At 43.1% G+C, this 22,420-nt stretch overlaps 1 protein-coding gene across 1 annotated transcript in view; it reads right to left on the reverse strand.

Annotated features, from left to right (window-relative positions):
* Nucleotides 1-22,420, reverse strand: part of LOC101847336 (nuclear pore complex protein Nup214) — a gene marked incomplete in the record, with an annotated part of 78,699 nt that overhangs the window by 21,756 nt on the left and 34,523 nt on the right. Inside the window, 11 exon segments of the mRNA XM_013082099.2 lie at nucleotides 3,820-3,972; nucleotides 6,219-6,522; nucleotides 7,384-7,652; nucleotides 8,906-9,085; nucleotides 11,765-11,922; nucleotides 13,619-13,786; nucleotides 14,777-14,922; nucleotides 18,352-18,471; nucleotides 18,766-18,915; nucleotides 20,090-20,181; nucleotides 21,343-21,438. Coding sequence (XP_012937553.1) covers nucleotides 3,820-3,972; nucleotides 6,219-6,522; nucleotides 7,384-7,652; nucleotides 8,906-9,085; nucleotides 11,765-11,922; nucleotides 13,619-13,786; nucleotides 14,777-14,922; nucleotides 18,352-18,471; nucleotides 18,766-18,915; nucleotides 20,090-20,181; nucleotides 21,343-21,438 — 1,836 coding nt within the window.

A 22,420-nucleotide genomic window follows, 5' to 3' on the forward strand; every position in this document is an offset into this window, starting at 1 on the left:
AGTCCTGTACTTCGAAGCGCTCAGAACGCGCGCAGGTTCATTCGCCGGTCACAATGGCGAGCCCGACAAGACGCGAGCCCGACAAGACGCTTAACTTTCTTTTCGTTTTTTTCTTTTGTGTGTGTGTGTGTGTGTGTGTGTTACCCCCACAAGTGACAGCACGGTGACAAATATTGATTTATTTTCATGGCGACACCATGTTTGTAATGTCGAACCTGCATGTTACAATAAATGTTGCGTTATCAGACAATTACTGACAAACTTCTGGGAGGTAACGAAAGTGAAAGTAGATCTTGATTTTTCAGTCGAGCCTCGGTGACACAATTCCGCTTGCCGCCAGTACTCTCAGAACCGAATTAATATCACAATCGCGACCGGCAGAAATGAACTTAAAGACGTTATTGGATTTGGTTTTCAATATCTTTTATGTATTTTCCCTGGTCTCGGCCATTTTTTTTAAATTCCCGGGGCCTGGCAGTCATCCTGCTCCCAACAACTCTCTTTCTGATTGGCCCGCTGTCGCGGTAGCGGAGTTTAGCGGAGGAAATCGCGGTAGCGGAAACCCGCTAAATAGCGGACTATTGAGACCCATGAAGTGTCTATACACTCCCCACCCCCCCCACCAATAAGTAACGAAATACATGAACTTAAGTTGACCCCGTCAACGGACGGTCCCCGACATGCAAAACTCACACGGCGATGTCGTGTCACGTGACGCGAATGCGCGATTGAAACAATTTTACTAACGGGTCCGACTAACTGCGCGTTCACACAAAACACTCGGATGAACGACAGTCGTTCTACTTCTAGGATAACGACGGCGGCCAACCGACCAAATATACCAACAAATCTCTGTATGTATGTATGGTATAAGGTTTTACGGCGCTCGCAACTGCTAAGGTCATATGAGCGCGCGAAACACAAGTTGTTCACCTCTGCGCAAGTTCACTTCACGACTGGCTAACTAATTTACTTTAAAATGCTAAAAAGTTAAAATATTCAAATTTGGTGTAAATACATTTGTGATCTAAAGCAACTTTTAAGTAACAATAAAATTTTTTAATAATATCAAATTCACTCTACAACTCGCCATAAAGGCCAATGGCCTTTACAAAATTTAAAATTCTGATGGGAACAACGACGGAGAAAATATCCTGCAATTTCTTGCATTTATAATATTTCCTTCGGATCTCTCCAAAGTCTAGACATTCTGTTAAAATGTGTCTAATGGTAAAATCTGTGTCGCATCCGACACAGAGCGGCTTCTCCTCTCCCTGTAGGAGGTATTTGTGGGTCAGGGCCGTGTGTCCGATGCGCAATCGAGTAAAAATGACTTCGTCTCTTCTGGAGAGATCCGAAGGTTTTCACTGTTCTAGTTTGGGTTTAATTTCATATAATTTATTATTTTTCTGGTTTTCCCAGTGGCTCTCCCACAGACTGGAGGTGTACTTTTGACTTTATTTCTAAAGTCAGTCTGTGGGAGAGTGTTTGTCGTTGATCCCAGCAGAAGGGATGAAGCTTTCTTCGCCAGGTCGTCTACCTGCTCGTTTCCTCGGATGCCCACATGGCTGGGTATCCATGCGAACATGATGTTTTTTCCTGTTTCGGATAGTGTATGGATTTTCTGTTGTAGCCTAACTATTTTTGGGTGTAAGAGTGTGTAGTTTGTGAGTGAGGTGATGCAAGACAGAGAGTCAGAAAGGATAAGGAAAGATTTGTTAGGAGAATTTTCTACAGAGTCCAGTGCCATGTCAATGGCAGTGGCCTCCGCAGTGAAAATGGAGGCTTCAGGATGGAGTCTCCTCTGGTGTGTATTGTTGGGAGATAGGGCTGCGGCGCCCACTTCATTGTCTTTTTTGGAGCCATCCGTGAAGATGAGCTCCGCACCGGGGTATTTATCTATTAGTTTTTTGTATTCTGCTTGAAAAGTTTTGGTGTTTGTGCTTTCTTTGTTGTGTGTGGTCAGCTGTAAATCTACTTTTGCCTTGGTGAGGTGCCACGGAGGGAGGTCGGGGAAAAGAATTTGTTGGATGTCTTGTTTGGAAAAGTGTAAGTTTTTGATGTCCTCAAGGATTTTGAGGCCGAAAGGTTTGATGAGTTTTTCGTTGTTTTTGGAATTTCTTTCTGGTTTCTGGATTTGTTTGAAAAATGCTGTTGTGTGCTGGATTTTCCGGTGTTGAGCTCTGTTTAACTGCGTATCGTATCTCTTATCCCTCTTGAGTTCAGACTAAAGCAACGACAACGGCCATATGTTAGTCTTGTCAGTGCAGTTACATGTAGCTTTGTAAGGGTTAGAACAACTGTCGCTCGTCCAAGTGTTTGGTGTGAACGTTACCAGACCTCGGACAAGGCTTGTTTTGAAAGTAACAGCGGAACTACGAATATCATCGATTATTAAATGTCCCAAATTGTAACAGTTACCAGGCTATCATCGGAGAATTCTGAGAGCGGGCAAAGATCACACACAACTTGGGGAGAGTCAACTACTAAATGCAGCATCGATATTTCGGGAAATAGTGCTCCGAGTTCCTACTGACAAAAAGTTCAACGGGTGCTTCGCGCGATAAAGGAGAGGGCAAAGTAAGTTTTTAGAAAGATCCGGCACAACAGCAGACTGGGACAAAAAAATCAGGATACACGCGATCAAAATCGGGAAAATCGGGAGGATTGACATTTGGGGCAAAAAATCAGGATATCCCGACTAAATCGGGATGAGTGGCAGGTCTGTATAACCAAAGAACTATTATGTCAGACATTGTCAAGCAGTGGGGCAGAAGCAGTGAATGATATAACCAAAGAATTATTATCTTAATAAGGTCAGACATTGTCAAGCACTGCTGTGAAAGCAGTGAATGAAAAAACTATTGTCTTAAAGCCATCAAAGACCTTCAGATACAAGAATGAAAGTATTGAAAGGACCATTATTGGGTCCGTACGGTACAAGTGTCCTTTGTGTTATTGTAAAGCTTACTGAAAACTTTCAGAGCAGTTACAAGCTAAATAAATGACATCTTTTAGTATTACTTATTATCTTATTATAAGGTTGCCAATGCAATAATGAAAGAACTGTTAAGTTAATGTCATTAGACACAAACAAGTGCCGGGGTGAAAGCTACAAATGAAGCAACAAACAACTATTACGTTGACAGTGAAAGATCTTGTCAGTTTGATAGTGTTTGCACTGTATGCTTCCTCGGAAGCTGAGAATGTTTCTGAGTGTTCTCAGAGGGTCTGCTGGGGTAATAATAGTTGTAAAGCGAATAGAGCATGCTCTTGAGCATGGATATGCGCTATATAAATGCAATTATTATAATTATTATAATATTATTAATATGGTCGATAAAGACGGGTAGTTTGCTCCTTTTCTATTAACCATCTATCATCCTTATCTCTCTTCCTCCTTTTTTTTTCTACGTTACTCTCCAGTAACACCTCTAATCTTTGGCACATGACCTGTTTGTGCTGCAAATGTCCAAAAAATCTTACTAAAACAAAACAAGATTATCATGCAGACCTGCCAATTACTCCTTTTTAAAACCTGTCATAAAACCCCTGTGGGAGTTGCATACAATCCTTTCATTTTCTTGAATTCCGTGTCTGTCTGTCAGTCCAAAACCACAAAACTCTGCCAGCTTACTTAGTTTTCGTAAGAGTTTTACAGCACTTGCAACACAATAAGCTCATATAGTGCCAAAGATTAGAAGTGTTACAAGAGAGTAACAAACACACACAAAAAAAGGAGGAAAGATGAAGGCGATAGATGTTTGATAGGAAAGACGGAGCAAACCACACCAGAGCACCCGCCAACCACCCGCGTACCTTGACGAGTAGCGCCAAGAGCAGCACCAGAGGACGGAGGTTTGAACAGCCCAGCGGTGGTCGCAGCAGCCGTCAAGGCAGACGGGCCCAGGGACATCCCCCTGTCTGCTCCTGCCGGGCCCACCGCACCGGGGAAAACAACCGACCCTGAAACTGTAGGGGGCACATTTCGCTGTTAGTTGCAGAAAAGAGTTTAGTTTAGACAGATGTTTAGTTTAGATTTAGTGAGAGTTTTATAGCACTTGCAACACAATAAGGTCATATAAGTGCCAAAGATTAGAGGTGTTACAAGAGAGTAACAAACACAAAAAAGGAAGGAGGAGAGATCAGGATGATAGATGTTTGTTTGTTTTAGTAAAGTTTTACGGCGCTCGCAACTGCATAAGGTCATACGGGCGCCAAGGGGTGGATGTCAACAAAGAAGTCCAAATGGAAAATCAGGCTTACTCTGCTCACCTCTCTAGCCTCAACAGCACAAAGTCTGCTTCGACTATCTAAGTACCCTGGAAATAGCAGTTCACAAGAAAGTGACAAACTTGCAAAAGAAGTAGAGGAAAAAAAAAACGCTAGTAAGGATGAGGAAAGAAAAAGCAGCAGTTCCCCCCATGTTGTACCGGCACAGTATGAGCATGACATTTGATAAATCAGCCCATTTACAATTCTATTGTGCATAAGAACAATGTAAATATCCTCCCTTTGGAATGGCCTAAACACAACTTCAGTCAGTAGCACTGCCTTGGTTGGGGGGGGGGAGTTTAAGAAAAAGAGAAACAGATTGACACAATAACCGACACTGGGAGCAGAGAAATAGTGAGACGGACAGGCAGAGAGAACAGAGGGAGAGAGAACAGCACTCGCAACACAATCAGGTCATATAAGTACTGAAGATAAGGTGTTACACGTAAGTAACAAACAGAAAAGACGAAGGAGAGATAAGGGCGATAAATGTTTGATAGAAAAGAAGGAGGAGATAAGGACGATAGATGTTTGATAGAAAAGAAGGAGGAGAGATAAGGGCGATAGATGTTTGACAGAAAAGAAGGAGGAGATAAGGACGATAGATGTTTGATAGAAAAGAAGGAGGAGAGATAAGGGCAATAGATGTTTGATAGAAAAGAAGGAGGAGAGATAAGGACGATAGATGTTTGATAGAAAAGGAGTAAACCACACGAGAGCAAAGTGCCAACGTCCCACTTTCAAACCCTGTGGAAACGCGTGTGCAGAGACAAAAAAATTACAGACCATGTTGTGTAATGTTACATGAACGAAAGTGTAAGCAGGAATATATTACAACAGTCAAGAAAACAATTACACACAAAGTTCCAAACAACTGAAATCAAGACTAAATCCAGACAATCAGAAATCAGGATTTCCAGATTGTAGTTTTCTTACATGTTTTACTGCACATGCAACACAAAAAGGTCATATAAATGCTGAAGATTTGAGGTGTTACAAGAGAGTAACAAATACACACACACACAAAAAAGGACAGATAAGGACAATTGATGTTTGATAGGAAAAAAGCCCCCCCCCCCCCCCCAAATAGACCCACCTCTTCGTGGTTGGGGGAGGGATTAGTACTCTTCGAATACGGAAAGAAAAAGAGGAAGCTAACGGGTCAAGGGGTGACCCCGAAAAGAGACATATTACTTTACTATGTTTCTTACTCTTTCTATTTATTGTTTTTATTGTTTTACTTTATTACATTTATTTAACTTTTCTCCTCTCTCCATCTACAACTTTTCTTTGACCTGGAGTTGGGGCGGGTATTCGTGGGGTGGAAAGCAGAGGATCATTGTCAGCACTCTACTGGATGTGACTTTACGTAGGGAATACCCAGCTACATACATGTATTAAGCATGCACTTATCGGAGAGCCCTACTATGACTGCGGAGAAGGTGCAGAGACCATCTGCGTCTTGCTTGTGGACAACATTATCCCTCTGGGATCTGCCATGCCTTCCCCTGCCCCCATCTCTTGGATGAGAGGACTTGGTTGCTCTGGGAGGGGGGGGGGGAAATCTAGCTTCCAATTGGTATTATTAGTAATATTATTATTATTATTATTATATTATAATTTTTGTATTTCAGCAAACACACAGCAACTATGCTCTTAATAGTGTCTTTCTCTTCTTTATCTCCTAAAAAAAACTTCTCACTATAATACAACAGACACCAACATACCCATTCATTTTTCTTACAATCTCTCTGTGACGGAGTTGGGTTTTTGTTTGTGGCATTGCACCTACAGCCACTGCTTTATCTCCTACCCCGGGATGGAAGGAAAATCACAGAACCACCAGTTTTAGATAGGAAAGAAGAAGCAAACCACACCAGAGCACCCGCCAACCAGCCACTTTCCAGACTTATTCAGAAAACCTGGCGCCTGTGGTTCCCTACCTCTCCCCATCCCAACCAAGCCCGCCTCGTCCTCATCCTCATCCTCGTCCTCATAACCGTTGTCCTCTTCATCGTAGTCGTCCTCATCCTCATCATTGGTCTCGTCCGTCTCCGTGGGAGTGATGTCCTCATACTCGGTGGGAGGCAGGAGCTGGCGGGACAGGCTGCCCACGCCCACGACGGCGGGCACAGACAAGGGGGCCGAGCTCATCCCGACGGCGGGCACAGACACTGGAGCCGAGCTCATCCCGACGGCGGGCACAGACACTGGAGCCGAGCTCATCCCCACAGCGGGGTCCACCGGCTGGAAATAACAAGACCATTCACGCTGAATAAACGCACACTGTAAACATTCTTTTTAATTTAAAAAAAACCAAAGACGGAGGTCCCTCCCAGTCGCAACTTAATCCTTCGAATTATAATGTGATCCTTCTCATGACCCAGATTTGAGAGGAAAACCTTCGTGATCAGTTTGGACCTTTCCAATTTAGAAAAATGAAAGTTGCAAACTAAGAGGGACCACCGATATATTAACTCAATATAATGACAATAATTTGTAATTTATAAATATAGCACAATAACAATACAAGTAAGTGATGAAGATTAGTAGAACAGCTCTGAAGACAGAAGACGAAGCTTACTTCCAACACAAAAGATCATGTAAATGCCAAAGATTTGAGGTGATTTACGCACTCGCAACTGCATAAGGTCATGAGGGGGCGGTACACAAACAGTTTCAGTTGGTAGGAAATTTTGAATTCTTCCCACGTGGCGGCTGAAGCCTACTCTTATCGATTTTGGACCACAAAGGGATCTTTACCGAGCACAACTTGCATACGGGACCTCCGAGATTTTTTGCCCTTGTCCGAGAAGGCTAGGTGTAGATCTTTCCTACCAGAAGATCAGGGGTGTGGCTTAAAGACAGCAGTAAGAAAGGGCAGAAAGTGGAGACGAAAGCAGGCGACACAATATTGCTAGAGAGCAGGAAAGAAGGAGAAAGGAAACAATTTTAGAGGTTAAAAAAATTTCCATCGCTATCTGGATTCAAACACAGGACCAATTGAAAGAGAGGCGAACACCTTAACCTCTAAGCCACGAGAGCTCCCCCCAGCCCCCCCCCCCAACTGCAAAACAGTATCACTAATCACAACAAAAACTAACTCACCCCACTAGCGACCGATGGCCCGTGGGCGGCAAACCGGTGTAGTCCGGGCTGCTGTTGCTGCTGTGGCTGTGGCTGGTGTTTGAAGAAAGCCGTGCCGGAGAAGGCGGTCGGGGCGGGAGGAGGAGGCCCCTGCTGATGCTGCTGTCTGGGACTGTCTACACTTGCCGCAGACGCCGCTAGGGGCGACGACTTGACCGGGGTCTGACCTTGACCTAGGACCTGTGTGACAGGAGCTGGAGATTGCTGCAACTGATCCATCAGGGGCAGGCCTGGAAATGTGACACAGTTGGCAAGATTTAGGAGGAGGTGCAGCATCTAACCTGCCTGTCAGTTCATGTTTAGTAGAGTTTTACAGCACTTGCAACACAAATCAAGCCATATACGTGCTGACGATTAGAGGTGTTACTGGAGTGTAACATACAAACAAAAAGAAAGAGGAGAGACGAGGATGATAGACAAGAAGGAGAGATGAGGATGATAGACAAGGGGGAGGAGAGATAAGAATAATAGACAAGGAGGAGGAGAGATTAGAATGTTAGACAAGAAAGAGGAGAGATCAGGAGATAGACAAGAGGGAGGAGAGATGAGGATGATAGACAAGAGAGATCAGGAGATAGACAAGAAGGAGGAGAGTCAGGACGATAGACAACAAGGAGGAGAGATCAGAATGATAGGCGTTTGATAGGAAACAACGAGCAAACTACACTGCATTTCAGTGGATCACAGATCGCCTCTGAAGCGGGGTTTTGCGGGTACCAATTTCATGAGCTCAAACATGTGCATCTGGTCCTGTGCTACATGTATTACCCATTTTCACCCATATTGTGGTTCTCTGTCCAATCAAGGAAGGAAAAGAAATCAAATGAGGTAGTACTAGATGAAGCCCACCTGGGACACTCACTGTTAAAAACAATCAGAAAACGACAAATGCAGTTTTTGGGACACCTGAATAGATATACAGGCCTTGAACATCTAGCTCTCACCTGTTTTAGTATAGTATGGGGTTTTACGGCGCTCGCAACTGCATAAGGTCATATGAGCGCGCAAACAAGTTTTTTTTTTTTCTCAACAGTTTATTTCTTGGTCTGGTACCAGTCAATATTGCTATTAAAAATCGAGTGTAAATAGATTTTAGATTTAAATTTAAAACAACTTTTTAAATGACAATTAAAAATTCATAACTTTCCATAAAGGCCAACGGCTTTCCTAAAATCCAAAATTTTGATAGGATCAACGAGGGAAAAAATGTCTTGCTCTCACCTGAAAAATTGAAAGCAAACGAGGCAAGGGTAGGCCCAGAGCAAACTACATAGCCTAAAAAAATGGGTATCGGGGAAAGATCAGGGGAACGTCGCTTTTTTAAGAGCATCCGAGCAAATGAATGAATGGAGAACCGTGATCGCCATGTCTGCCGCAGATCTGGCACTGGATGAATGAATAGCTGTTTAAAGGAATCCCTCATGTGCTGACAGAGGAAAGAGTTAAACTTTATTTCTAAGAGGTTACGTGGTAACTTCCCCACCTTTCTGGACCCGCAGCGGTCTGTCCGGGAAGCCTTTAGGGGTCATCATCGGTGGTAGAGAGGGCAGCGGTGTGTGGGCAGCTGGCCCGGCAGACTGGGATCCCTGGGTCGGCTGTGGGGAGAGAGCTGACAGGTTGGCAGCGGGGGTCTGAGAGACGATTCTTGATTTGGACAAGTTGGCTGGGGAGGGAACAGACACAAGTTATGTTTTTTTAGTTTTAGTTAAGAGTTTTACGGCACTTACAACACAATAAGGTCATATAGGTGCCGAAGATTAGAGGTGCTACAAGAGAGTAACATACACCAAAAAGGAGGAGAAATCAGGCCGATAATGTTTGATAGGAAAGAAGGAGCAAACCACACCAGAGCACCCGCCAACCACCCACAGACACACAAAGTTATGACTGCAGCTACCTAAACAGGATCCGCAAGGACACCCCACCCGACTGCCCGTTGTGTGACTGTCAGGATGAAACAGTATCACACCACCTCTTTGCTTGCCCTGACTTAGGCCGGTCGCAGAGTGGCTCTGTAGGTCTGACCTGTAGCTCGCCTGGCTCGCACTGTGCAAATGAATGTATACATTATCGTGTGCTAAAGCAGCGTAGCTGTATCGTCTGTTTTTTGTCAGCAGAGCTGCGCGATGCGTCAGACGTGCTATTCAACAGTGTTGTAAAAATGGCGGACATGTGTCGCCTCGCTTCGTGTTTATTTTCAACTCTGAAACTCTTCACAGATCATCAAAATGAAGAAGTAAGTATTATTAGGTGCTTTACTATTAAATATTGATGCTAGCATCAACAATTGGCCACAAAATCACCCAGAAATGCACTTTATCATACTTTGAAACTTCAAATCGAGAGGTTGACTGTTGTCGTAGGTCTAGGCCTAGATCTAGGAGTGCTTCTCTAGATTCTATATCTTGGATTGTAACCAATGTAAATTATCGCTGCGCCCAGCTGCAAGTGTGTTTGAGTGTGTGTGTGTGTGGGGGGGCTGCACTTGGCACATGACGTAAAGAAGATTTGTCCCGTCTTGGTATAATTGGTCTTGGATTGCACAGTACCTAAATAAAGCAAGGCAGACCCGTCAGTTGCACACCTACACACGTCAACACACCGTACGGCTGTGCTGACACACAGCGAGTGTGCCTCGCACTCGCTGAGACACAGGCGCCAACCCACAGTGCGGATGTGCTGACATGCACACTGCGTGCGCCAGGCCAGCTACAGGTCAGACCTACAGAGCCACTCTGGGACCGGCCTTAGCATCCTGTGTAGCACCCACCTACCTATCTCACCCATAGCTGCCACTCAGGAATTTCAAAAAAGGAGGAAATTCACGCAAAGGCGTACACGCGCTGTCCGAAGGCCGGAGTAAACACAGGGAGATCCAGAGGCAAATTAGAACATCTAGCCTATGTTTTTGGAAGGGAAAACTGTCATATATATTTGTTAACCATAGGCTACTGAATTAAAATGCATTTGAAAAAAAACAACAACAACAAAAACAAGGCATTAAGTTGACTAACAAGAATTTGACACAGTTTGGTGAAGAAAAATCCAGTGTTTGTTGCCAGCTGGTGTCTCATAAAAAGATTTCTTTCACTTTAAAATTGCACATCGATGTAGAGCAGTAGTATTGGATCAAGGAGGCAACACCTTTGCCACTGTACTGAGCGATTTCTTTATCGCGCAGAACGTATTCTGTATCAATTTCTCTCAAGTTACCGCAGTTTCCAATGACAACTCGGCGCGCAATCGTCCCGACGCTTGATCGACACTGTTGCTCCACAATAAACAATGTGAAACTAGCGCTAGGCACAGAAAAATGAAAGTAGAAAGCTACGGGCGGACATGCGCAAGCCGTGTTTTCGCATCTCTCCCGGTTCGATGTTTTCTGCATGTAAAAAAATAAGTATTGCAATTTGCGACCGAGAGCGGTCCAGCGGAGGAAGGAGGAAAGTAGCGGGAAAAGCTAGGTGAAGCGGAGTTTCCGCTATTTAGCGGGAAAGTGGCAGCTATGCAGACCAGACATCGGAAATACTTTATACAATGACAAAACACAACAGACAAAAACCTGTAAATTCTTTGACATATTGACAGACCCAAGGGCAAGAATTCAAATGGCCGCAGGATCGGAAAAGTAAAGTAAAGCTACTCATCATCATCATCATCGCCTCCTGGTAAAAGAGACCTGTTTTCGGCAACAGTCAAAAAGTAATTTCACGTCGGACTCATCGTAAAGGAATGTGCCTGAACAGCTGCCAGCGGTTCACCGGCACAGCAGTTCCGATCACGAGCCGATGGGAGTGGCTTGTCGGTAATAAAGAGTTAAAATGTTTTTAAAAAAGAACAAGAAAGGAAATAGGAGGTGGTGGTTCGTACAGATGATTGTCTTACACAAAAGACTGTCAGAGCACGTTTTACTGAAACAGGTCTGTACATTGCAAAATACCAGTTTCGAATAATGCTAATTATCTTCCAAGAAGCAACCACAATATTTTCTTAGACTTTAGGCATTTTTTCAGCAGTTTATGGCCATTTTGTCCCAGGCCCCTGTCATTTTGGTAAAAGAAAAAGAAAATAGGGCAAAAATGTTCTGATTACATGGGTCTGAAAGAATTGAAAAACTGTGCTTTTTAATGGTTTGAAATTTTAGTCAGTGTTTTACGGCACTTGCAACACATGTTATATTAGTGCCAAAGAAAAGAGGTCTTACAAGAGAGTAACAAACCCAATAAAGAAGGAAGAGAGATAAGGACAATACATGTTGGATAGGAAAGAAGGAGCAAACCACACCAGAGCACCCGCCAACCACCCACTGCTGTTTTCTTCCCACCAAGCTGGTCCCCCTCACCTGGGACGGTGGACTTGACCGTCGGGACTTTGCGCTGAGACAGGACGTCGCGCAGCCGCGAGATTTTCTCCGGGGTCATTCCTGCCGCCACAGCAGAGGTCAAGGTCTTCTCTGGCTTCCTGCTCTCGCTGCCCGGGGTCATGGGGGACATTAACTTGCTACAACAGAAGAAAGAAAAACCAGAAAACTTTTACACATTATTTTCTGGAATGTTCCTCAAAATGACCATTGCGGCAAAATAAAGTAAGAATTAAACCAACAAATTTTCATTTTTAGGTAATTTTTACGGCACTTGCAACACGATAAGGTCATATAAGTGTCAAAGGTTATTACGGGTGTTACAAAAGAGTAACACACCCAAAAAAGGAGAACAGATAAATTTGTTACATGTTCGATAGGAAAGAAGAAGCAAACCACATGAGAGCACCCGCATACCACCCATAATAATAATAATAATAATAATAACAATAATAATGATAATAATAATAATAACAATAGTAATTATGATAATTATAAATGTTATATATTATTATTATTATTATTATTAATTATAAAAATAATATAACAAATTAACACTGACAGCTGTGCTTATGTAGAAGTAAGAGCAGCACTTGCAGCACAATTAGGTCATATAAGTTAGCAAGATTAGAGGAGTTGATCTGGCCAGTAAGCCTCCCAGACAGGACAACTTTCCCCAGCCTCAATCAGGGACGCCCAATGTTACAACATCAGATGACGCGACAACCAGCGACATTTTTTTCTTCTTTTTAGTAGAGGTTTTACGGCGCTCGTAACTGTATAAGATCACATGAGCGCCAGAAGATTACAGATGTTACAAGAGAGTAACAAAGATAAAAAAGAAGAATGGGAGATAAAGACAATAGATGTTTGATAGGAAAGAATTGCAGCAAACCACACCAGAGCACCCGCCAACCACCCACCCAGCGACATTACATTAAGCAGGATTGGTTTCCGGGTAGAGCTTGTGAAAAGTCACAGTCACTGCGATGATAAGCTGGAAATAGCTAGCTGACAAACATAAAAACCTTTTTTTAAAAAAAATATAAAAAATAAAAAATTTAGCCCCTAGATGTGATGGAAGCTAAAATGTCCTCTTTAATTCCCTAGCCTTCTCGGATAAGGGCGAAAAATCTCTGGGGCCCTGTGAGCAAGTTGCGCTCATTAAAACTTCCTTAGCAGTCCTAAAAATCAATAAAAGTAGGCTTCAGCTGTCACCCAGGCAAAATTCAAAATGAGTTCCTACCAAACGGAAATACTCTAGTCAGTACAAAAACAAATAGAGTACCTTCAATATCAGAATGTGGCTTCCTGAAGGCAAGGTGTTGTACACAGTTGAAAAAAAAGTCACACAAATAAAAATCAGACGCACTGCAGGTTGAAGAACCAGCAGTCAACTCCCCCTGAGATCTTGCAGGGGAAGGCAAAGAGGAAGACTCCCAACTGTCGAATTGGTGACAAGTTAACAAGTGAGTCGCGGCCTCAGTGCTTTCTCGTCCTATCTCCATTTCTAATAACAGCGAAAACAGTTCATAACAAAGAGTGAGCCTCAGAAGAAGTCACATTTTCACTGTTTAACACTTTGCAGTCACACAGACAGCAGTACAAAATACCCCATCTGGTCACCCAGCCAGGAGAGTGACTTTAACAGACTTATCGGGCCTGGCACAGAACTGCGCTAGGTGACAAGATCGGATAATTTTCACCGGTGCATTATTGCCCCAAGTGACTGCAAAGTGTAAAAAAATAAATAATGGAGATACGACAAGAAAGCACTGAGGTTGCGAATCGTGGAAGCGGCAACAAGTTGGCAAGCCAGTCCTGGCAGCTGGTTACCTCTTGGAGCGTTCCTGGCCCCGTGTCTGCTTGCCGGGCGAGCTGGTGTAGAGCTTGACGTTACGCAGCTGTTCCTCCAACTTCTCCAGCTGCCGCCGCTGGCCCGCGATCAGCATGTTGTTGTTGCGCACCGACTTGTAGATGGTGTCGCCCGTCGGGGTGCGCAGCCTGGGGAACACCCGTGGTTTGTTTGTTTCAGCACAGAGAATATTTTGTTTATTTCAGTACACAGATGGTTTTGTTTATTTCAGTACAGAGAAAGTTTTGTTTAAATCAGCACAGAGAATATTTTGTTTATTTCAGTACACATATGGTTTTGTTTATTTCAGTACAGAGAAAGTTTTGTTTAAATCAGCACAGAGAATATTTTGTTTGTTTCAGTACACATATGGTTTTGTTTATTTCAGTACAGAGAAAGTTTTGTTTAATTCAGCACAGAGAATATTTTGTTTGTTTCAGCACAGAGAATATTTTGTTTGTTTCAGTACACAGATGGTTTTGTTTGTTTAAGCACAGAGAATATTTTGTTTGTTTCAGAACAGAGAATATTTTGTTTGTTTCAGTACACAGATGGTTTTGTTTGTTTAAGCACAGAGAATATTTTGTCTGTCTCAGCACAGAGAAAGTTTCGTTTGTTTCAGTATAGAGAAGGTTTTGTTTGTTGCATATTTTTAAAACAAATTTTAGCAAGTTTTACCGCACTTGCAACACAATAAGGTCATATAAGTGTCAAAGAATAGATTATGTGTTACAAGAGAGTAACATACACAAAAAAGAAGTAGGGGAGATCAGGATGACCGATGTTTGATAGGAAAGAAGGAGCAAACCACACCAGAGACCCCGCCAACCACCCACTGTTTGTTTCAGTACAGAGAAAGTTTTGTTTCTTTCAATACAGAGAAATTTTTGTTTGTTTCAGTACAGAGAAATTTTTGTTTGTCTCAGTATTTTTTTACAGGATACACACTAAACATCTCGTCGATTCCAACTTGTATAACGACTTTGCAACGATCAGCCTAAAATCAAGTCAAATCCAGACAACTTCAGAAATGCGGGTTTTCCTGATTAATTGATCCAGAAAATCAGCACCTCTGATGCCTCTCCACGAGGGGGGGGGGGGGTTATTTTAAAAATCAGCAGCCACACAGAACCCCTGACCTTTGCTGCGACTTCTTCTTGTCCAGGTGCTCCTGCCACTGGCGGTCCAGTATGCCATCCACCTCCACCACACACTGCTCTATGGTCTGGCACAGCTGCTGCAGGTTCTTCAGCTTCTCTGCGCTGGCCGGGTCCAGCGTACGGCCCTGTGGTACGTCAATTGCTTACATGATGGTATAGGTGGAGTTTTTTAGTATTAGTAAGAGTTTATTTTTAGTTTTAGAAAGAGTTTTTTAGTTAAGTTTTAGTGGTCATAAGGTCATATGAGCGCCAGAAGATCAGAGGTGTTACAAGAGAGTAACAAACATAAAAAAGAAGAAGGGAAGATAAGGACAATAGATGTTTGATAAGAAAGAAGGAACAAACCACACCAGAGCACCCGCCAACCACCCACAGTAAGAGTTTTACGGCACTTGCAACACAATAAGGTCATATAAGTGCCAAAGATTAGAGGTGCTACAAGAGAGTGACAAAAACAAAATAGAAAGAGGGGAGACAAAGACGATAGATGCTTGATAGGAAAGAAGAAGCAAACCACACCAGAGCACCCGCCAACCACCCACGGAGGGGAGATAGAGACGACAGATTTTTTATAGGAAAGAAGAAGCAAACCACACCAGAGCACCCGCCAACCATCCACTTTTATGGCACTTGCAACACAATAAGGTCATATAGGAGCCGAAGATTATGTGACCAGAGACAGGAACAATCCACAATCTTCCCCCTGCCAACAGAGCATATACAGCTCATCGTCAACTTGAAAACAACAAAAAATCAGAAGTTTCCCCAACACACGCTATGTAGGGACACGATATGAGACTGTGGATCATCACCTGTTCCACTGTACAGCCCTAAATGACATCAGAGCTAAGTTTCTCCCTCCTCTCAGACCTAACATTGACAACACACTCTCAGGAACACATACATGCCAACATTGCCTGTGCCAAAATCTGTTGTTGACCTAAAAAATCTGTAGTAGGCTATATTACCACTTGCCACATACCTAACTGAGGACCCTTATCAATATTTTGACCAACATCAAATATGCATGAATGTGTTTGCGACTTCAAATAAATGCAGAACATGACAAAGAACAAAAAAAAAAAGAAAAATGTGAAAACTTCCAGATGCATCTACCCTATAGTACTTGGTGCCATAACTGTCCTGAACAGAACCAAAGAAAAAAAAGAAGAAAAGATGAAGAAAAGGGGGGCCTTGGATGACATAGGCCTTGCCTTGGCCCTTTACCGTTGCAGAGTTTACAATGGTAGGAGTACAACGGATCCCGATTCCACACAAGGCCTGTACCAACGCGCGTTTTGCAGAGAGTTCTGGATCTAGTAGTAATAAAAATGTAGAATACTAATATTTGCTTCCAAGTTCAGTTTTTGTCCCCTGGTGTTGCCTTCAACCCCCCTACCCCAAGTGTATCTAAAAAAAAAAAAAATCATTAATGCCTCCCCCCCCCCCCCCATTCCAGAGTCCTATACTTCGCAGCGCTCAGATTTTGAATGAACTTTGGTGACCCTAACAAATGCCGGTACTCACAATGAGATGGAACGCGCAGGTTGACTGACCAGTCACGATGACGAGCCCAACAAGTCGCTTGTATAACTATAACATTCTTTTATGTTGCATTTAATGTTGCGTTATCAAACTACTACTGGCAAATTTCTGGGTGGTAACGAAAGCGAAAGTACATCTTGATTTTCCCGATCAAACCTCGGTATCACACAAACACTTCTGCTTGCCTATCAGCAAACACTATTTATTGGTTATTAAAGGGGGGGGGACCTTCGAGTTTAACCTTTTGCCACTCGGAGGTGCCGATGTGCGTCGTCATCGCTAACCCCCGTAGTCGCCGATGTGCGCCGACACGCCCACTCGATTCACTCGTTTGCACTACTTTCGTTTCTACGTTGTCTCGCTTCCTGCGAGGTCGCACGAGATTGCCGAGCTTATAGCGAGAATCTAGAGTGGTTGCCCTTTACTGTCGTGTTTATTTGGTGAAAATCGATCGAAGCACGCGAGAGCGGCGATTTTTTAAATTTCGTGCTTTTTAGAGACCTAAATCTAACTTCGTGGATGAAATTTTGCGTCGCTACAGGCACTGTATATGATGGAGACACTTATAATTGGGATTTAAATGCCGATATCGTCGACCAAGGGGCTAGATCTAGATCTAGTGCTAGTAGTACAAGTAGTCACTCGGACACTCAGTCGTGAAAGAGAGAGAGAGCGAGAACTACAGTAGGAGAGCAAACACGATGTTGCAGGTCTAGATCTAGGCTCTAGGGGGAGGGGAACAACTATGATAGTGATGTTGATGGTGAGATCGTTGCTGGAGGTGATGATTTAGAAGACTGATGAAGAAGATAGGCCTAGCACCCACAGCACTTTAGCTAGATCTAGATCTAGTACTACATACTTGCTGCACTACGACGTAAAAAAGGGAGGAGCAACACTGGGACTGTGGGCTCTGTCACAACAAATCCTTTAGAGCATGTTGTGATCAGGATACATGGTAAAAAGGGGTCATGCCACTACTGTGTAAAGACCAGAAACTTTACAAAGCTTGGCAGAGGGAGTGAGACAGTGACAGGATGCAATTTGGGCCAGGTTAGGCCTTGCAAAAGGCTGTCCTGGGTAAAACATCATGAACTTCTGCGGGCAAAAAAAGCGGGTTGTGTCTTTTGGGTTTGTTTTTTTTCACTTCAGAATTTTTTTTACCTAATACACAATGATTTTTCTTACAAAACCATACATTTTCTTGTAGTTTATTCATTTATCTGTGCTCTGACACATAAACTGTAATTTTAGACTCATCCTCTGATTTTTAATGATTTTAAAAAATAATATAGTCATGCAGTCTAAGCGGAGTTAGGTCCCTTTTGCCAGAATTTCAGCCTTGTTGGGCAGGGATAGCTGTGAGGGTGAAAGGGTTAATGTCCATTTCTGAAAGGACTGAGCCAAAAAGGAAATTGGTGTAAAGTGCCTTTCCCAAGGGCACTCCGTTGGACTGAGCTGAGGTTCGAACTACAAAATCTATCCGCCTGTTCGAGTGAAGAAGCGTACTCTCCGTCTGTGGAAAGCTGAATGTATATCCCAACCAGGACCGGCAGAAATTAACTTAAGGGCATTATGGGATTTGGTTTTCAAATATTCGATAACTTTTATGTACTTTCCCGCATCTCTCCCGTGGCAATTTACAGATTTCCTCAAATTCCTGGGTAATTCCCGGGGCCCGGCAGTCACCCTGCAGAATCACGAAGTCGGTGACTTCTCTCTCAAAATCGGTGTATAGGTAGTTTGACCAAAAAGTCGGTGATCTACCGATTTTTTCTGTAGGGTTGGCAGGTATGGGAATATTACAGCAACTGCAGCAAACCTGCACTTATCGCTACATGGCATTGGACAGAAGGGTGAGAGCTTAGCCGTTGCTGAATCAATAACAATATTAATAATAATAATAACAATAATAATAGCATTTGTATAGCGCAAATCCCTGCTCAACAGCAAGCTGTATGCGATTTACAATCTATACTAACAACATCAACATCATCTCATTTTCTCACCTGTAACAAGGAATGGTAGTGCGGGTCAGAATCGCGCTCTTGCTTCACCCTGCACTCCTCCGCCATGGCAAACAGGTTGAAGCAAAAGCTCTTCTGCTCCTGGCTCTCTCGCTGCTGCTCCTACGATGAAGGAGGGGGGGGGGGGGGGGGTGGGAGTCGTTTGGTGTGAAAAAAAAGTTGAGCATTTTGAAAGCTATGTACATACATTATGTACTATAGGCCACACAATTTAAAAGTTTTTGAAGTCAGATGATGATCATCATCATCCATGACGATGATGATGATAATAAATCATAATAATAATGATAATAATAATAATAATTGGCATTTGTAAGCAAATTGCCACTCAACAGCAGACTCTGTGCACTTCACATTCTATATCAGAACTGACAACGGTTCAGAACAACATCTTACTTTAGTAGTGTCTTTGATCTCTAGCAAGAAGTTGTTCATTTTCTCAGAGTCTTGTCGCAGCGTCTGCATTTCTTCTTTCGTGCCAACAGTCTTGACATCTCGACACGACCTCTGACGGAAATCCTGCAGCTCCTTATTAAAATCTTTCATCTGCGAAACAGTCCCGAGAAAAAACACCAAGTCAGGAATAAGAACAATAAATAAATGCGTCACGAAGCAGTTGAATCAGGCGCCCATCAATTTTGGGCATTTGGAGTTATTGGTATAATCTTACAGCTTATTTGTCTTGCTTTTGAGAAAAAAAATATACCCATTCATCTAGAATAAAAGTTAAGATATTTGCAATTGGAGGTGGGGGGTGGTTGCCTGGTGTCTTTGGTAAAACCAGCGAGAAAAAACAAAACACTGGTAATGGTACAGAACTATCAACTTGGCATCCTTCCTAACAACATAATCAAAATTTGATAAAATAAAAGCGTCAACTGACTACAGAAAATCCCGAACTGCTCAGACCACTCGAAAACAAGGACTCAAAATCAACATTGCCTAAAGCAGCTTATACTACCACTAGTTTGATTATATAAAGTGCAATATCATAATACGCAAGAAGAGATTAAAATATAAATAAATGTATAAGGAGAAGTATTCTACAAAATCCAGAAATTTCAGAAATCTGTAATTCCGGAAAATCGGAACCTCTGATTAAATTTTTTTTGAAAAACCACTGATGAAGATATCTCTTCAATGACACCACACAGAAGAGAGGCCCACCACTGTAACCTTCTCTTTTTTTTTTTTTTTTGGTAACTGTTTTACAGCACTTGCAACTGCATATGGTCATATGAGCACGCGGGACACATAACAAATTTTCAGTTGGTAGGAAATTTTGAATTTTGTGCGGGTGGCAGCCGAAGCCTACTCTTATCGATTTTAGAAAACCAAGGGATCTTTAACATGCGCAACTTGCAACACGCGACCTCTAAAATTTTTCACCCTTGTCCGAGAAGGCTAGGTGCAGATCTTTCCTACCAGAAGATCAGAGGTGTGGCTGAAAGACAGCAGTAAGGAGCCAGGGAGTAGTAGTAGAAAGGCTGCAGAAAGAGTCAGAAGCCCAGAGGAGGGTGCAAAGGAGGTGAGAGGGGGTGGGGGCAGAAAGTGGAGACGAAAGCACACAACAAAACATTGCTAGAGAGCAGCAAAGGAAATGAAATTAGACAATTTTAGAGAAGAAAAAGCATTTTTCCGTCGCTACCCGGATTCGAACATGGGACCTTGAAATGAGAGGTGAACACCCTAACCTCTAGCCACGAGAGCCCCCTCTTACCTCCTCTAGAATGTTCTGGGTGAAGGCGTCGTCCACTGTGGCTTCGATCGACCTCTGAGAGCCCACGCCACCTCCTGAAGGCTGTGCGGGGACTGGAACATCGGGAACAGAAAAGTTACTTTATACTTTATACGGGGTGCCCACTATGGCAGATCGCCTAAAAAACAAACGTGTTTGTTTTCAGTTTCAGGCGCTCGAGTTGGGCGATCGGCCCGATCCAACCGTAATGGGCACCCCGTATTAGTTATATGCCTAAGGTTATATGAGCGCAAAGGGGTGGATGTCAACAGAGAAGTCCAAACAGGGAATCTGCTTCGACTATCAAGGCACCCTGGACATAGCGGGTCACAAGAGTGTGACAAAACATTCAAAAGAAGAAGAGGAAAATGACGATAGTAAGGATTAGAAAAGAAAAAGTAGCAGTTCCCTGTTTCAGTTCAGGAAGAAAAGTACATGATGAGTGTCGAGTGTGAGTGAAGAGAAGCACATCCACACAGTAGTGGTCATTTTGTGCTGGGAAAAGTAAGACAGACAGATAGAAACAACAAAGGGAGAGTAGAGAAGTAGGACCTAGCAGTGGCACCCTCCAGGTGTCTGTGTACATGATCAAATGATGAGAATAGTTGTGTGTTTACCATGACTACACATAGGAAAGGAATGACATAGCTGCCAACTTTTCAAAACAAAATAACAACTAAAAAAAAACCCACTCTACCTATGCAACAGATTATTCTGACAGGCAGCAACATTAAGATACTGATCAGTCCATGTTTTCTCAAACCAACTCATTTTGTTAAAATCTTTACTTTCACATGAGGGGAATCAGCCACATCACAGCTTCTGTCAGACAGTGTGACATAAACTTTACTTTTTTCTGATCCAGCGGCCATAATTGGTCGCTTTTAAGGACAAGCGGGCTAACCCGGATTTCGGGGGTTTCCAGAAATCTTGACCTACACCAAAAGTGGGCATTGCCCTACCTATAGGAGAAGTTTGGTTTCATTGGTGTGAGCATTTGTTTAGTTATAAGAGAAAACTCTCCTTGTTTTTTTAATGAAACTGAACAAGGGGCAAAGACTGAACCTTTGATTTTTTTTAAACAGCACTTTGCAGGACAGCCCACTTGTCCTTAAACAGCAACCAATTATGAATTTGAGCTGTTTGGCTCACCTATCAGAAAATGTTTTCATAACCCCCAAAACATCACTTAGCCTGATCAAAATTAGACAATCAACTAGAGAAAGAAGGGGTACCTGCTCTAGCAGCACTCAGTGCGGCCGGGCTGGGCTGGGACACAAAACCAGGTCTTGGAGGGGTGGCGGTGGCTGGCCCAGGCTGAGCTGTGGGGGCTGGGGATGAACAGTTTTAGTTTAGTTTTAGTAAAGGTTTTACGATGCTAGCAACTGTACATGGTCATATGAGAAATAGGGGTGGGAGTCAACAGAGAAGTCCACATGGGGAATCAGGCTTACTCCTCTCACCTCTCTAGCCTCAACAGCACAAAGTCTGCTTCCACTATCAAGGCATCCCGGAAATACCAGTTCACAAGAAGTGACAAACATACAAAAGAAGTAGAGGAAAATGAGGCTATTAACCCTCATCCTGCGGGAGCCGGGTTTATGTAGCCCGATAAGCCTATTTCGGCACCTCGCCTGCGTTCTGGTCCCGAGTCAGTGTAGCTCCTGGCTCAGCGCACGCGCAGCGCGCCACGTGCATCCTCTTACGTGTCATTCAGGTCCCGAGTCGGATCCCCATTCACGCAGGTCAAGTGTGTGTGCGTCAGTCTGCTTGAGTTTGTGTGCGTTTGTGGCCTTCTTCTAGAACCACCTGCGTTGGTTCGTAATCGAGGCATACGTCTCATTCAAAACATGCCAAGTTGATAGCTCTAGATGTTCGTCCAATGAAATTATAGAAGAAATTGACCCACTTAGACATGAGGAGCTCGAAAGGATAATCAGGAAACAACACTTCCATTTTTCTATACAAAATATTTAAAATGAGCTTGATTTTGTATGAAATTATACTACCTGATAAAAATTAATCTTGTTTGATAGTTTTGAATACCCTTGTGCAGGTACAAAGAACAATTTGAGTGTAAAACATTCGGAAATTGACCTAAATTATCCCCTTTCGAACCTCAGGTCATTCATAACAACAAGAGCGCCCAGAAAGGTTTTTCAAATGGGCGTAACTACTCGTAATGTCTTATCAGCTTCTGAGAGGGGGTTATTCATGTGTTTGTAACACTTTATAAATAGAAAGCTATGAAGTATAGAGCGTTATTTTCATCATCAGTTAACACATTCCCGTGGTATTCATGGCGAAAACACA

This window comes from Aplysia californica, unplaced genomic scaffold (assembly GCF_000002075.1).
Source record: "Aplysia californica isolate F4 #8 unplaced genomic scaffold, AplCal3.0 scaffold00158, whole genome shotgun sequence".
In the NCBI taxonomy this organism is placed as follows: Eukaryota; Metazoa; Mollusca; class Gastropoda; order Aplysiida; family Aplysiidae; genus Aplysia; species Aplysia californica.